Source organism: Ovis canadensis, chromosome 2 (genome assembly GCF_042477335.2).
Source record: "Ovis canadensis isolate MfBH-ARS-UI-01 breed Bighorn chromosome 2, ARS-UI_OviCan_v2, whole genome shotgun sequence".
Classification (NCBI taxonomy): Eukaryota; Metazoa; Chordata; class Mammalia; order Artiodactyla; family Bovidae; genus Ovis; species Ovis canadensis.
This window is the reverse complement of record NC_091246.1, coordinates 7,449,195-7,462,733: the sequence shown is the minus strand read 5'-3', so window position 1 is coordinate 7,462,733 and position 13,539 is coordinate 7,449,195. Positions and strand designations below refer to the sequence as shown.

At 44.4% G+C, this 13,539-nt stretch overlaps 1 protein-coding gene across 1 annotated transcript in view; it reads left to right on the top strand.

The window, feature by feature from the left end:
• The window catches only part of PAPPA (pappalysin 1), a 262,349-nt gene that overhangs the window by 228,232 nt on the left and 20,578 nt on the right, over positions 1-13,539 (top strand). Inside the window, exons 20-21 of the mRNA XM_069573842.1 lie at positions 4,891-4,962; positions 9,504-9,602. Coding sequence (XP_069429943.1) covers positions 4,891-4,962; positions 9,504-9,602 — 171 coding nt within the window. The remainder of the gene's footprint in view (positions 1-4,890; positions 4,963-9,503; positions 9,603-13,539) is intronic.

The following is a 13,539-nucleotide window of genomic DNA, read 5'->3' as shown; positions in this document are numbered from 1 at the left end:
GTTTGGGAGCAAGAGGGTTTTGAAGGAGAATGTAGTTTTCAAATTATAAATCTGGAAATAGGACAGATATGAGTTTAATTCCTGACTGTCGTTACCTATGTGTATGATTTGGGACAGGTTATTTAACTTCTCTCTCTCTCAGTTTCCTCTTGCGTAAACCAGCATCAAAAATTGTACATAACTATTGTATGATATCACATATATGTGAAATCTAGAAACCATATAGATGAATCTATATACAGAAAAGAAATGGACTCACAGATATAGAAAACAACTATAGTTACAAAAGGGGAGAGGGAGGGAGGCAAGGACATACAGGAGTATGAGGTTAATAGATACAAACTACTATATATAAAATAAATAAGCAATAAGGATTTAGTATATAGCATAGGGAATTATGAGGCGGGAATGGCAACCCACTCAGTATTCTTGCCTGGGGAATCCCATGGACAGAGGAGCCTAGTGGGCTGCAGTCCACAGGGTCGCAGAGTCAGACACGACTGAAGCGACTTATCACAAGCACACAGGGAGTTATACTCAGTATAATAAGCTACATTAGAATATAAGCTGAAAAGATAACTGAATCATTTTGCTGTATGCATGAAAAAAGTACCTATATCATATATATATGATATAGTAACTCATATCATAGTTATGGTAAATAAATGAAAATTCTGAGCACAAGGTTTGGAGCATAACATGTGCTTAAAGAGAGGGTTTTGTGTTGAGGAGGCGAGGGAGAACCGCGATGGAGCTGTTGGTGGTCCTGTGCTGATGCCGTGGTGCTGGTGCTATTGCTGCTGCTGATGGTAGTGGGGCTGTGGTGAAGATGATGGTGCTGGTGTCATGGATGGTGGAGGCATTGGCAGTGGTGCTGGCCACTGCAGCCAAGAAGAGACAGTCTGTCCTTCCTACGGAGCAAGGCAGGAAAGAAAGCTGTCTCACAAAGCCTAGTCTGAAAGGGCTCTGACTGGGCTGGAGGTCTCACTGGCATCAAGACGAGCAAGGCTGGCCTCTGTGGGGACCCATCTGGGGTCTCCCAGCACATGGTGTAAACAGCCGAGTCTTTCCTTCAGCTCCTGCTGCCTCCCCTTTCCCACTCCTCCTGGCAGACAGAGGGGCCCTGTAGGGCGACAGGTGGGGCATGCAGCCCTGAGGAATAGTGGAAAATCCAGAAGACTTGGAAACATAAATAGGCTCACGCAGATAGTATAAAAGTCCTTTTTCTGAACTCACGTCAGGTAAACCTCAACTGACAGAAACTTGTACAACCACACTGAGACACTCCCACGGATGGATTAAATTAGGTCTCAAATAAATAGGGGGTGGGGATGGGCATCAAATCCCTTGTGGATCCTGACCCTGCTGTTTTCTACTACTTGAGTTTGGTTCAGTCGCTTAGTCGTGTCCAACTCTTTGCGCTTATTTTTTTTTTGAATGTTGACCCATAGCCTAAATGTTCCTTCAACATCCCTGAATGTTGGCCGGGAACAGACGCTCAGACCCAGAGATGGAAGTCTGGTTAAAACTTGCCAGATGATGAAAGTAGGTGGTCCCCTCCTCTTCTGGCCCCCAGGGTTAGGAAGCAGAGGGGTGAGAAAGTAGCTGAACTGGAAGGAAGGGACTAGACTTCTCACATTTTTTCACTGGATCAACATGCATTTGTTTGGTATGCTCCATCCTGAACCTCGGGGGTAGGGATGAGGGTGGGCAGAGATGTCTAAAACCAGGGCCTGCCCTCTTACCCGCAGCTGTTAGTCTTGGATTAACCATTTCCACAAACTTTCTCTTAATGCATCTTCACAAGCCTGTGACATTTTCAGGACCCATTGTGCAGATGGGAAAACCTAACCTCAGGGGAAATTTCAAGTCAAAAATGCACCCATGTCTGCCAGGCCTCGGTGCTCAATCTTGCCCACACATCACCTTGTGTTTTAGGAGAAGGCAGCCAGTGTCAACAGGGGCAGGAGGGGCTAACGAGTAGATTTCTCATTGTGAGACTGTAGTTGGCAGATCCCAAGTTAGGTTGTTTGTCCGAGATCTGTAATTAATTCAGTGTACGCTAAACTGGTCCTCTAAGCTAGACACTCTGCTGGGCTTTCCAAATGCTTTTCTGCTGCTCTGGAAGAAAAAATGAAAGTATTAGTTGCTCAGCCATGTCCGACTCTTTGCAACCACATGGACTGTAGCCCACCAGGCTCCTTTCTTCATGAAATTCTCTGGAGAATACTGGAGTGGGTAGCCATTTGGGGTGGGTAGCCATTTTCTTCTCCGTGGGATCTTCCCAACCCCGGGATCAAACCTGGGTCTCCCACATTGAAGACAGTTTCTTTACTGTCTGAGCCACCAGAGATGCCCAGGAAGACAAGTAAAGAAAACAACAAGTGTCCCTTGGTAAAATCATCTCTATTTTGAGATGGATCCATTCATATATAACATAAATATTGACTGCTCATCCTCCATGTACTAGGCACCATTCTAGGCACAGAAGCCCCAGAGTGAACCAGAGAAATGGGACAGAGAAGCAAGGCACCCAGTCCAACCTCAGCCAAATCCTGGAGTCATGTGATCCCACGCTCACCAGGAAACCTAATCCCAGCTTTGCTCCCATATAGGTCTGCCCTTGGGGAGAGAATGGGCTGGTCACATGGATTTTCCACAGTCTGACCCTTGTGACTGCTCATTTCTTAATTAAAATTAATCAACTGGCACTCTGCTGAGACCTGACCATGGAGACTTCAGTGGCTGCTCCCTGACACAAAGTTACCTGTCATGACCAAGCTAAGCATTTGCCTCCAGGTTATTTTAATTAATTTTTAAAAAATAAATCACTGTAGGATCTCCCTGGCGTCCCGTGGTTAAGACTCTGTGCTTCTAATACAGGAGGCATAAATTTGATCGATATTCAGAAAGCTAAGATCCCAGATGCTGCATGGCATGGCTAAAAGATTAAAAATAGATAAATAGGTAAACAAATCATTGTAATCTGGCATGAAAAGTAGGGCATCTATGGCAGAATAGAAAAGGGAGCTTCTGGGATTGTTGCCTTAGCCTCAGTCCTGATGCTGTTTTATTTTCCTAGTTGTGTTTCTCTTTATTTTTTTCACCTCCTTAAAAAATTACTGTGTTGGATTTTATGTTATGAGCCACCTTAAATCATTCCTAAAAAATATGCTTAGTTTCATATGTTGGTTTCTTCACTTAACAGCTGTGGAGCTTGGGGAATTTCTCCTCCTTATGACACAAGATTAATGCCCACCCCCACCCCCTGCATGCTGGTGAGAAATAAATAAGAAAATGAATAAAGTAAATAGCACCATAAATGCACTCAATACATTTCAGTTGTCATTACAATAATAATTTTATTCAGGGTGGCTATAAGTAAATGTATATACATATACCTTTAAGTTCTGCCTGAGGGGGTTGGGGAAATCATCACAAAGGAAGGTAGTCTTTTGTTTTTTTAAATTCTAAATTTATATGCTGTTTATTTATTTTATTGGAAGAGAAGGAGGTGACAGAGAATGAGATGGTTTGATGATGTCACCGATTCAATGGACTTGAGTTTGAACAAATTCCAGGAGATAATGAAGGACAGGGCTGGAGTCCATGGGGTTGCGAAGAGTTAGACGCGACTTAGCCACCAAATAACAACATAGTTAATTTATAATGTGTTAGTTTCAGACCTACAGCAAAGTGAATCAGTCACACATACATCCACTTCCCAGGTGGCGCTAATGGTAAAGAACCCTCCTGCCAATGTAAGACATAAAAGACATGGGTTTCATCCCTGGCCGGGAAGATCCCCTGGAGGAGAGCATGGCAACCCACTCCAGTACTCTTGATTGGAGAATTCCATGGACAGAGGAGCCTGGTGGGCTGCAGTCCATGGGGTCACAAAGAATTGGCCACGACTGAAGCGACTTAGCACATCCAGCACTCTTCTTTAGATAGTTTCCCCACACAGGCCATTACAGAGTTTCGAGGAAGGTAGTCTTGCACAGAAACATAAAAGAAACTAAAGATTCTCCAGGTGACAAGATGAGGAAGGGCCTGCCGTGAAGGGGAGCAGCAGGGCCAAAGTCACAGAGATGGGAGCGCGGGCGCCTCGGGAGTGGTGGTGGTGGTTTAGTCGTGTCCGGCTCTTGCGACCCCAAATGGTGAGCTGGCCTGTATGGTGGCAGCAGGTGGAAGCAGAAAGGGTTTTCTGCCTGTCCAGGGTTCCAAAACCAAAGGTGCATTCATGCATCTTCCAGCCCGCCACTCTCAAACTGTAGTGTGTATCAGAATCATCTGGGAAAGCTTGTTTTTAAAACACAAGAGTCCCACGTCCTGGCTTCAGGGATTCAGATGCCCTAGACCTTAGGCAGTGAAGAGGCTGCCGTTTCAGCAGTCGTGATTAGGGTGGTCCTCAGCGCCGACTTTGGGCAGCCCTGCTCCATGCCTTGCTCCATCTCCCTGCTGCAGCCACGCACTTGGACATGCCTGTGCTCACATGTGCAAGTGCACACGTGTGCACACACAGACACACACACACACTCTACCCTTCTTCCCACCTTATCCCCAATTCTGTCCATGGGGCAAACAGCCAGCAATTTCCTGAAGTGCCTTTCCGATCATGTCCCCGTCCTGCAGGCCCGCTTCTCCTCCTCTCACACTCCTGCCAGAGAAATACAGAATCATGACCCCTACAGTGAACACAAATGTTATTTTAATCTTGTGGCTCCAGTTCAGGCAGGTACCTGGGCAGATTCTCCATGTAAACGCTACGGTGAGGTCAGGACTCAGAAGATCCAAGAAGGGAACAGGGGCATTGAATGCGATTCCGGTGAAGAGACGGCTCCCTCGCCGCCGCAAGCCCATCTAACCTCTTTCTCCCTCTCTCTGCAGAGAGTTGTCTGCACGGCTGGTCTCAAGTGGTATCCTCACCCTGCTCTGATTCACTGTGTCAAAGGTTGTGAGGTGAGTTCCTCAAAATGGTCCCACTGTGGTTATCACTCCTATTGTTAATCATGGTAACATTTCCTATGCCTGCTAAGTGCTTTAAATACCCCTTTAACAGACTTCTTGGATAGGAGTCAGCAGTCCTGTTTTACAGCTCGTGAAACTGATGCACAGAGAGGGCAACAAACACATTCAGACACACATTGGATGGCTAACAGAGTCAGGGTTCCAGACCAGGTATTTCTGGCTCAATATACTGTTGCCTCTGAAAGGGAGACTGGGAGTGAGAGAGTCCATGATTTAGCAGCTCTGATACACCAGACATTTTCCAGCATCGACTCATTTAACTTTTCAGAACCACGTGAGGCAGGTTTCTTTTTTTTAATTTCTACTTTTTCTGACACCATTAGCTGCAGATCGCTTCCTTCTGCCTCACATCTTTGTCATTCATGTGTTCATCAACTCCAAAGGAGACAGGGGCACCTTATCCCAACTGCTTAGAGCTAGAGGCAGAACAGCTCCTCTGACCCTTCAGAGAAGCCATCCCTTGGAACTTGGCATTTTGGAGCTCTGTCCCTGGGTATCAGTGATAAGCTTGGGGAGGGGCAGGGCCAGGGTATGTGGCCTGCCACCTGTGTTCTCAAGGGGTTGCTGTCCTTGGAGGTCAGAGACATTCTGTGCACCTCTGTGCCCACCTGAGTCTTTTCGGCTGGCATCCAAAAGGAAGCCCCAGATCCCATCCAGGTGGATGCCCGTATCTCTGTGGTCCCCTCAAACCCCTCTCAGGAAAAGCCAGGTGGAAAGGACTAGACTGCTCTAGGAAACTTTGTGTTTGATGGAATTCTTAAAATGTCACAACCAGAATGCTCTTCTAAATGATAGGGAGACAGAGACCTAGCTAGCAGCCAGCTCTAACGTTCGATGGAGTGCCAAACTGGAATGGCTCTTAATGTGATCTAGCCTCCTCATTTGTTGGGTAGACTGGAAGAGGGCTGGAGGGGGATGGAGCAGTCCAAGGTTGCACAGCGTAATAGACATAGAGCGGAAGCATGAACCCAGGTCTCCTGACTTCCAGGCCTGTGAATTTTCTCCTCCGCTGTCCACTCCTGCCCACAGACCACCCCCTGACCTGTCAGTGTCACAGGACAGTCCCCGGGTCATATTTCTTTCTGTATATGGGTTAGAGGCCTCCCATGGCATCTTAAGGCAGAGGACACTGTAGTTTTTAAGAACTCCCTTTCTCCCAAGATTCAGCAGAAATGGCAGAACTGAAGCCAAGGACCCGAGACAGTTGCATCCTGCCATCTCTCTGGATCAGTCCAGCATTTCAGAAAAAGGAAGCTTGGGTTACCTGGGCATGCCTTCTGCCGAGTCGGCAGTCTGGGCGACCAGTGTGACAGCAGAATTCGATCCCTCCTTTGACTCAGCACTAAGGCCGTGGAGACCCTCACCTGCCCGGCTCTGAGCTCTGCCAAGCGATGCTTATCGCCTTTGCCCTTGCAGCTGCCCCCTTGTCCCCTTGCCTTCTAATAGTTTGTCTCTTATCTGGGCTGAAAAGTATGCTTAGAAAAGACACAAGTGCTGGGTCCAGGGAGGAGCTATCATCCTGGAATATCTACAGGAGCCAAGATTGATAAATGGTTTGGGAACCTTGAGCCCCCCTACCCTCTGCCCCAAGCTGTGTCTAAATTAGTAATTTAATTGCTTGTCTGTCAAAGCTTCACTGGGGGCCTATTCTGTGCCCAGCACTAGTCTAGGTTCCGAGAGTGCAATGGTTTTAGTCATGTGAGAACAGTAACTAAGCTCTCTTGACTCATCTAGCTATCTTCTTACCTTTCCTCCATGCAACCGTCTGCCCTTTTACTGATCATTTTACAAGATAAACATTTAAGGAAAATATATTTGATAAAGGTTTGCTCAAATTGCCAGCATTTTGCTAGGAAATCTAAGATATAAAAATGGATGACATACATTCCCTGTCCCTAAGGATAAAGAAGATGAAGAAGATAAAGATAAAGAAGAATTCTAAACTGATATACCAAGAGCTATCAGCAAAGCAGGCACAGGAAGCCACAGAAGCACATGGAGCCCCAGGGGCTATAGGGAAGGCATTTTGGAAGAGTGATGTTTGAGCTCTGTCTTGAAGGATGAATTGTTTTCCAGAACACACCGTCAGTAGAAGTAGCAGCGTGAGAAACACCAGAAAGAGAAGAAACCTCCAAGTTGTAGAGTTTCTCACACGTGATTCTCTCTCTATAGAAAGCCTCCCTTCTCCACCCCCTGATTAATCTCCCATCTGATTAACTCCTACCCATCTTATGATCTTAGCCGAAACAATTATTTCCTCGGAGACTCCTTCATAGAGTTCTCTGATTAGGTCAGATCTTCCTGCTCTTAATTCTAACATCGTCATGTACCTTTCCTCCCAAGCTCTTATCAAAGTTAAAATCAGCAATTAGATAAGTGAGCCTTTGAACAAAGTCTGCCTCTTCACTGCAGTGTAAGGCCTAGAGGAGGGGCTCTATTGGGATGGCCAAAAAGTTCATTCAGGTTAGTCTATAACCTTGAAGGGAAAATCCAAATAACGTTTTGGCCAACCCAATACATCGACTCATTATTACATCCTTTTTTTTTTTAAACCACAATGTGTGCCTCTTAGTTGGTGTCAACAGATAGGATTGAATCGAAGATGAATGGATGAATGGATAGATGGTTGGGTGGGTAGGTGGATGGATATGGCAGCAAGAAAGGGTACATAGTAGGGAGTAGCTAGTAATGAGACTGGAGATACTTTTCAGTGGCCCAATTAAAAAAAAAAAAAAACACTTTTATTTTATTTTTATTTTATTTTTCTTTTTCTTCCTCCTCTTCTTCTCCAGCTACTCCTTTACCAAGCCAGTTCTTTTTATTTTATGAAAAGGACATTTGGTTTCTGTGATTAGTCCTTATATATGATATAAGAAAGAACATAGGAAAGAGAGCCCCCAGACAGATCTCCTAAGGCTCAGAAAAGAGCAAAGGGCTTATCCTTTGTGGTTGGTGCCTCTGCTCCAATATGAATGTGGCTAATGTATCCGTTATGGCAGTCACAGGGCAGAGTCCCACCTGAGTTCACAGCCTTGCGTATGTGCACACAGTTGAGCACAGCTCTCTCTGTTCTTGGCTTTGCCTTGCCAAGATCTTTTCTAGACCCTAATAGGGTGGTGATGAAATGGAATCAGGCCTCAAGAGTTGGTGGCACAAAGACTCTGTGACTCTCGAGCACACTTGCAAGAGACAAGGATGCCACACAGGCTGGGCTCCTTGTGAATTTGCTTCTCCCCAGAGCAAGCCCACAAGAAGTCAGGATAGGAGGGAGAGACGGCTGGATCACAGAGGTTGTGCTGAGATGCAGGGCCTTAGCCACCTATTGACATCTTCTTTCTCATCAATAAGTCGCTGAGCATCAGAGACTCCCAACCCGAATGTTAATCAGAGAAGTTTCATTTCCTTTCTATGTTAAAGGGTTACACATATTACCTCTGATGAGGGGAGGGGAATGTTCATTGCTTTGAGAAAACAGTGGTCTAATCCTGCCTCTATTTTACCACTGGGAGCCCTGAGGCCTAGACACAATAAGCCACTTACTCAAAATGACCGAATAGCCAGCCAGGTTAGACAGTATGCTAAGTGTTCATGTGGGAAATGCAACTGCTGGGGGTTGCAGAGACCCCTGCCTCTGCCCTAAGCTGACTCTGGGTTCACATCAGTAATAACTCCATCATCTTTTCCTCATCTTTCAAGCATCACAGAGTTGGAGAAACACAGGGAAGAAAAGAGAGAAATCGGCATATTCTAGATATAACCTAGAAGGGTAAAGAAAAATGAGATGTCAGCTTAGATTGAAATCTCTGCTCTGCCTCTGACAGTTTGCTCGTGGCCAAGTCCCTTTCTTGCTCTGAGCCTCAAGGTCTTAATGTGTAAAGTGGGAAGAGCAATGCCTACCTCACATGTGTTTTTGAGAACAAGAGGAAAACAAACATGGAAACTGCGTGGCGTCCAGTATATCTATACTCTCGTGTTAGAGGAGAAAGTGCCCGCAATCACACACCAACCGTTGTGCCAAATCCCAATGAACTCTTAGGTTCAGTCTCTCTAGTTCTTTGTTAGTTTACATTCAGCTTCCCAGTGTATTTGCATATATTTTTATTGTAAATTATGGTTGTAAATATCTACTTCCAGGAAAGTAGGGGAGGGGTCAGATTTTCTTATTTCTCCAAGTGAAAGGAGCCCTGTGCTTCAGGAGGACAGAGTGGTCTCTCCTGTGATTTTCCGCACCCAGCATATAAGTGTGTGTCTCCTAGCATAACTGTAGTTGAGTGGGGAAAGATCTTGGCTAGTTAAGAGTCTTTAAAAATGGCAGACGTGATGATTTGTCTAAAAGGGTGGAGGGATTTGAAGCCAGGTAGGCTGACTCAGAGGTCTGTGAGAAGAAGAGAGACAGCTGAATATTTACAGGAGCCAGTTGCCGCTCACTGCAGGATGCTAATGAGGCCTCCCTTCTTCCTGCCTCTCTCCAGCCCTTCATGGGAGACAATTACTGTGATGCCATCAACAACCGCGCCTTCTGCAACTATGACGGTGGAGATTGCTGTGCTTCTACAGTGAAGACCAAAAAGGTAGGTAGGCCAGGGCGCCCTCTCTGCAGCCACCCCTGCAGGTGTCTCCAACTTACTGGCCCAGGATCACCCCTGGGTGTTGGACAGCGCATTGTCCTGGGTGTGTCAGCACTGCCCTACAGGCTTCACTGTGTTCTATCACACTGTATTTTTCATTCTTTTGTTCAGTGGTGGTGGAGGTTTAGTCCTAAGTCGTGTCTGACTCTCGCGACCCCGTGCACTGTAGCCCCTCAGGGCTCCTCTGTCCTTGGGATTCTCCAGGCAAGGACACTGGAGCGGGGTGCCATGCCCTCCTCCATTGTACTCAGTACTTGAGCTCATATCATGTGCTGAGCCCTGAACGAGGTGTGGAGCTGCATGGATGATCTTTGTAGATGGTCCCTTAACCTCGCAGCTTAGAGTCAGGTACGGAAGCTGGCAAGTTGAAGAGCAGTGCTTTTTAAAGGAAAGGACAGCGTTCCCTGAGGGCCCAGGCAAAGGGTTGGAGAAGACTGCAGAGGGATCTTCATCAATGCACAATGAGAATCAGTGCATCAATGAGAAGGGGCAGGGAGGTGGCCAGGAGAAGTATCTGGGGCAGGAGGCTGGCATGCAAAATCCTAGAGAGCACACACGTTTAGGGAATATGGCTAAAGCCTAGGGGAAGACGCAAGACGAGACATTCCTGACAAGGTAAGTTATGATCTTTAAGCACTGAATAATCTCTTTCATTGTTCACACCTGGAAAATTAGCGGGTGTGCTCTTGGTCACCATTTTCTTCCTTAGCACACTAGGATGTAGCGGGAGTGATTCAAGTGTTTATGGTAAAACTGGGGCATCCAGGTGAGCTGTGGTGGCATCCACCCAGAGAGGAGGGGCCACCTCCACTTTCCTCCTGGTGAGAGCTGGAACCACAGCTTGGGGCCTGAGCCAAGAGTTGGGAGAGAGGTGACCAGCCTGGCCCAGTGTGAGTTAAAAAGTCTTCCTGTGATGAAAGAGTTCATCGGGAACAGTTTCTATCTTCATGCTCATCTGTATTCTCAGCTGAAAAATCATTGCCCCTCTCTCATTTTAAAGAGGGGAAACTGCTCTTGAGAGAGGAGGGGGCACAGACTTGTGGTCATTTCGGCTACAGAGCCCTCTGTGATGATGTGGTCCAGACTTGGCATTTCCTTAATGGGGGTTCTGAGACCCATGAAGGAAGGATGATTTGTCCAAGGAAGACTAGTGAGTGATGGAGCACAGTTCCTGGCTTCTATCCTCATCCCTTTGTATTGCAGTGTCCTTAAGACAAATTGTTCCTTCAAGAAAGATGCTCGGATTCTAAATGAAGGGGTAAACAGGGCAAGACCCAAGAAACACTCAAGTTGGAGACTTCTTAACTGCGTCTCTCGGTTGGCGCCAGGCTTATCTGATTGCGTTTGCTTTGCTGTGTATTGTTAGTATACTTAGTATATGGTTGTGATGTACAATAATTTATGAAACTATTTATCTCCAATGAAACTATTTATCTCCAACTTTTGATTTCAACTTTTAGGTGACTTCATTTTCTCACAATGATAATGATGCTAATGAACATTTTTGCATAGAAATATTCTATAGCTCTAATTATTCATTTACAACTGATTCTTGGAATTGACCTGAGTAGGATATAAGATGTGAGCATTTTTAATATTTTAATCTTATCGGCATGTGTTTGGTTTTCGGAGTTTTGTTAGTTTCAGGTTTACAGTAAAGTGATTCAGTTATACATGTAACCTTCTTTTGTAAGACTCTTCCCTCATATAGATTATCACGGATACTGCATAGAGTTCCCTGTACTATACAGTACAGCCTTCTTGATTATCTGTCTTACATATGTTAGTGTGTGTGTGTGTGTGTTTATCCCAAGCTCTTGATTTATCCCTCCCCTGCCATGTTTCCCGTCTGGTGACATAAGTTTGTTTTTGATATCTGTAAATCTGTTCCTGTTTTATGAATAAGTTCATTGGTATCTTTTTAAAAATTAGATTCCAAAACCATATTGAATGGAAGTGGTGACAGTGGGTTTCCTTGCCTTGTTCCTATCTTAAAGGAAATGCTTTTGGCCCTTTGCCATTAAGAATGATGTTAGCTGTGGGTTTGTCTTATATAGCTTTGATTATCTTGAGTTAAATCCCCACTTTCTGGGGGGCTTTTATCATAAATAGATGCTGAATTTTGTCAGCAGCTTTGTGTCTACTGAGATGCTCATATGGTTTTTATTCTTTAGTTTGTTAATGTCGTGTATCACATTGATTGATTTGCACATATTAAAGGATCTTTGCATCCCTAGGATAAATCCCGCTTGATCATAATGTATGATCCTTTTAATGTATTGTTGGGTTTGATTTGCTAGTGGTTTTGCATCTATGTTCATCAGTGATAATGGCCAGTAATTTTCTTTGTGTGTGTGTGGTGTATTTTGTCTGGTTTTGGCATCAGGATTATGATGGCCTCATAAAATGAGTTGAGAGTGTTCCCTCCTCTGCAGTTCTGGAAGATTTTTGAAATGATAAGTGTTAACTCTTCTCTAAATGTTTGATAGAGTTTGCTGTGAAGCCGTCTGGTCCTGAACTTTTGTTTGTTGGAAGTTTTTTAATCTGTGTTTAAATTTCAGTACTTGTGATTGGTCTCTTCATATTTTCTATGTCTTCCTGATTCGGTCTTGAACGGTTGTATCCTTTAAGCATTTGTCCATTTTTTCCTGGGTTGTCCAATTTATTGGCATGTGGTTGCTTCTGGTAGTCTCTCCTGGCCATTTGCGTCTTTGAAACTTCTTTTTCATTTCTAATTTTATGGACTTGAGGCCTCTCCCTTTTTTTCTTGATGAGTGTGCCTAAAGGTTTATCAATTTGCTTGTCTTCTCAAAGAATCAGCTTTAAGTTTCATTGTTCTTTGCTGCATTTCTGTTTCATTAATTTCTGCTCTGATCTTTATGATTTCTTTCCTTCTGCTAACTTGGGACTTTGTTCCTCTTTAGTTGTTTTAGGTACAAGACTAGGTTGTTTACTGAAATTTTTCTTGTCTCCTGAGGTAGGATTGTATTGGGATAAACTTCCCTCTTAGAAATGGTTTGCTGCATCCCAATGGTTTTGGATAGTTATGTTTTCATTGTCATTTGTCTCTAGGTACTTTTTTTCCCTTGATTTTTTCAGTGGTCCATTGGTTGTTTAGTAACATATTGTTGAATCTCCATGCATTCGTGTTTTTAAAGTTTTTTCCCCTAGTAATTGATGTCTAACTCCTAACATTGTGGTTGGAAAAGATGTTTAATTTCAATTTTCTAAAATTTACCAAGGCTTGATTTGTGGCCCAAGATGTGATCCATCGTAGAGACTGTTCCACATGCGCTTGAGAAAAAAGTGTATTCTGCTGCTTTCAGATGGAATGTTCTATAAATATCAGTTAAGGCCTGTGTTTCCTTCTTGGTTTTCTGCCTGGATGCTCTGTCCATGTGTGAGAGTAGTGTGTTAGCCTCACCCATTGTTATTGTGTCTATTTCTCGTTTTCTGGCTGTTAGCACTTGCCTTATACATTAAGGGGCTCCTATGTTGGGTGCATATATATGTACAATTGTTATATCTTCTTGGATTGATCTCTTGATCATTATGTAGAGTCCTTCTTTGTCTCTTTATTTTAAATTCTGTTTTGTCTGACATGAGTGTTGCTATGGAATACCTTTTTCCATTCCCTCTCTTTCAGTCTGTATAGGGCCCTAGATCTGAAGTTAGTCTCTTGTAGACAGTATATACCTAGGTTTTGTTTTTATATCCATTCAGACAATTTGTGTTTTTTGGTTAGAGCATTTAATCCATTTACAGTTAAGGCGATTATCAATATGAATATTTCTTATTGCCATTTTGTTCATTGCTTTGGGTATTTTTGAAGGTCCTTTTTCCCCTTCTCCTGTGACTTGATGCCTGTCTTTAGTAATGT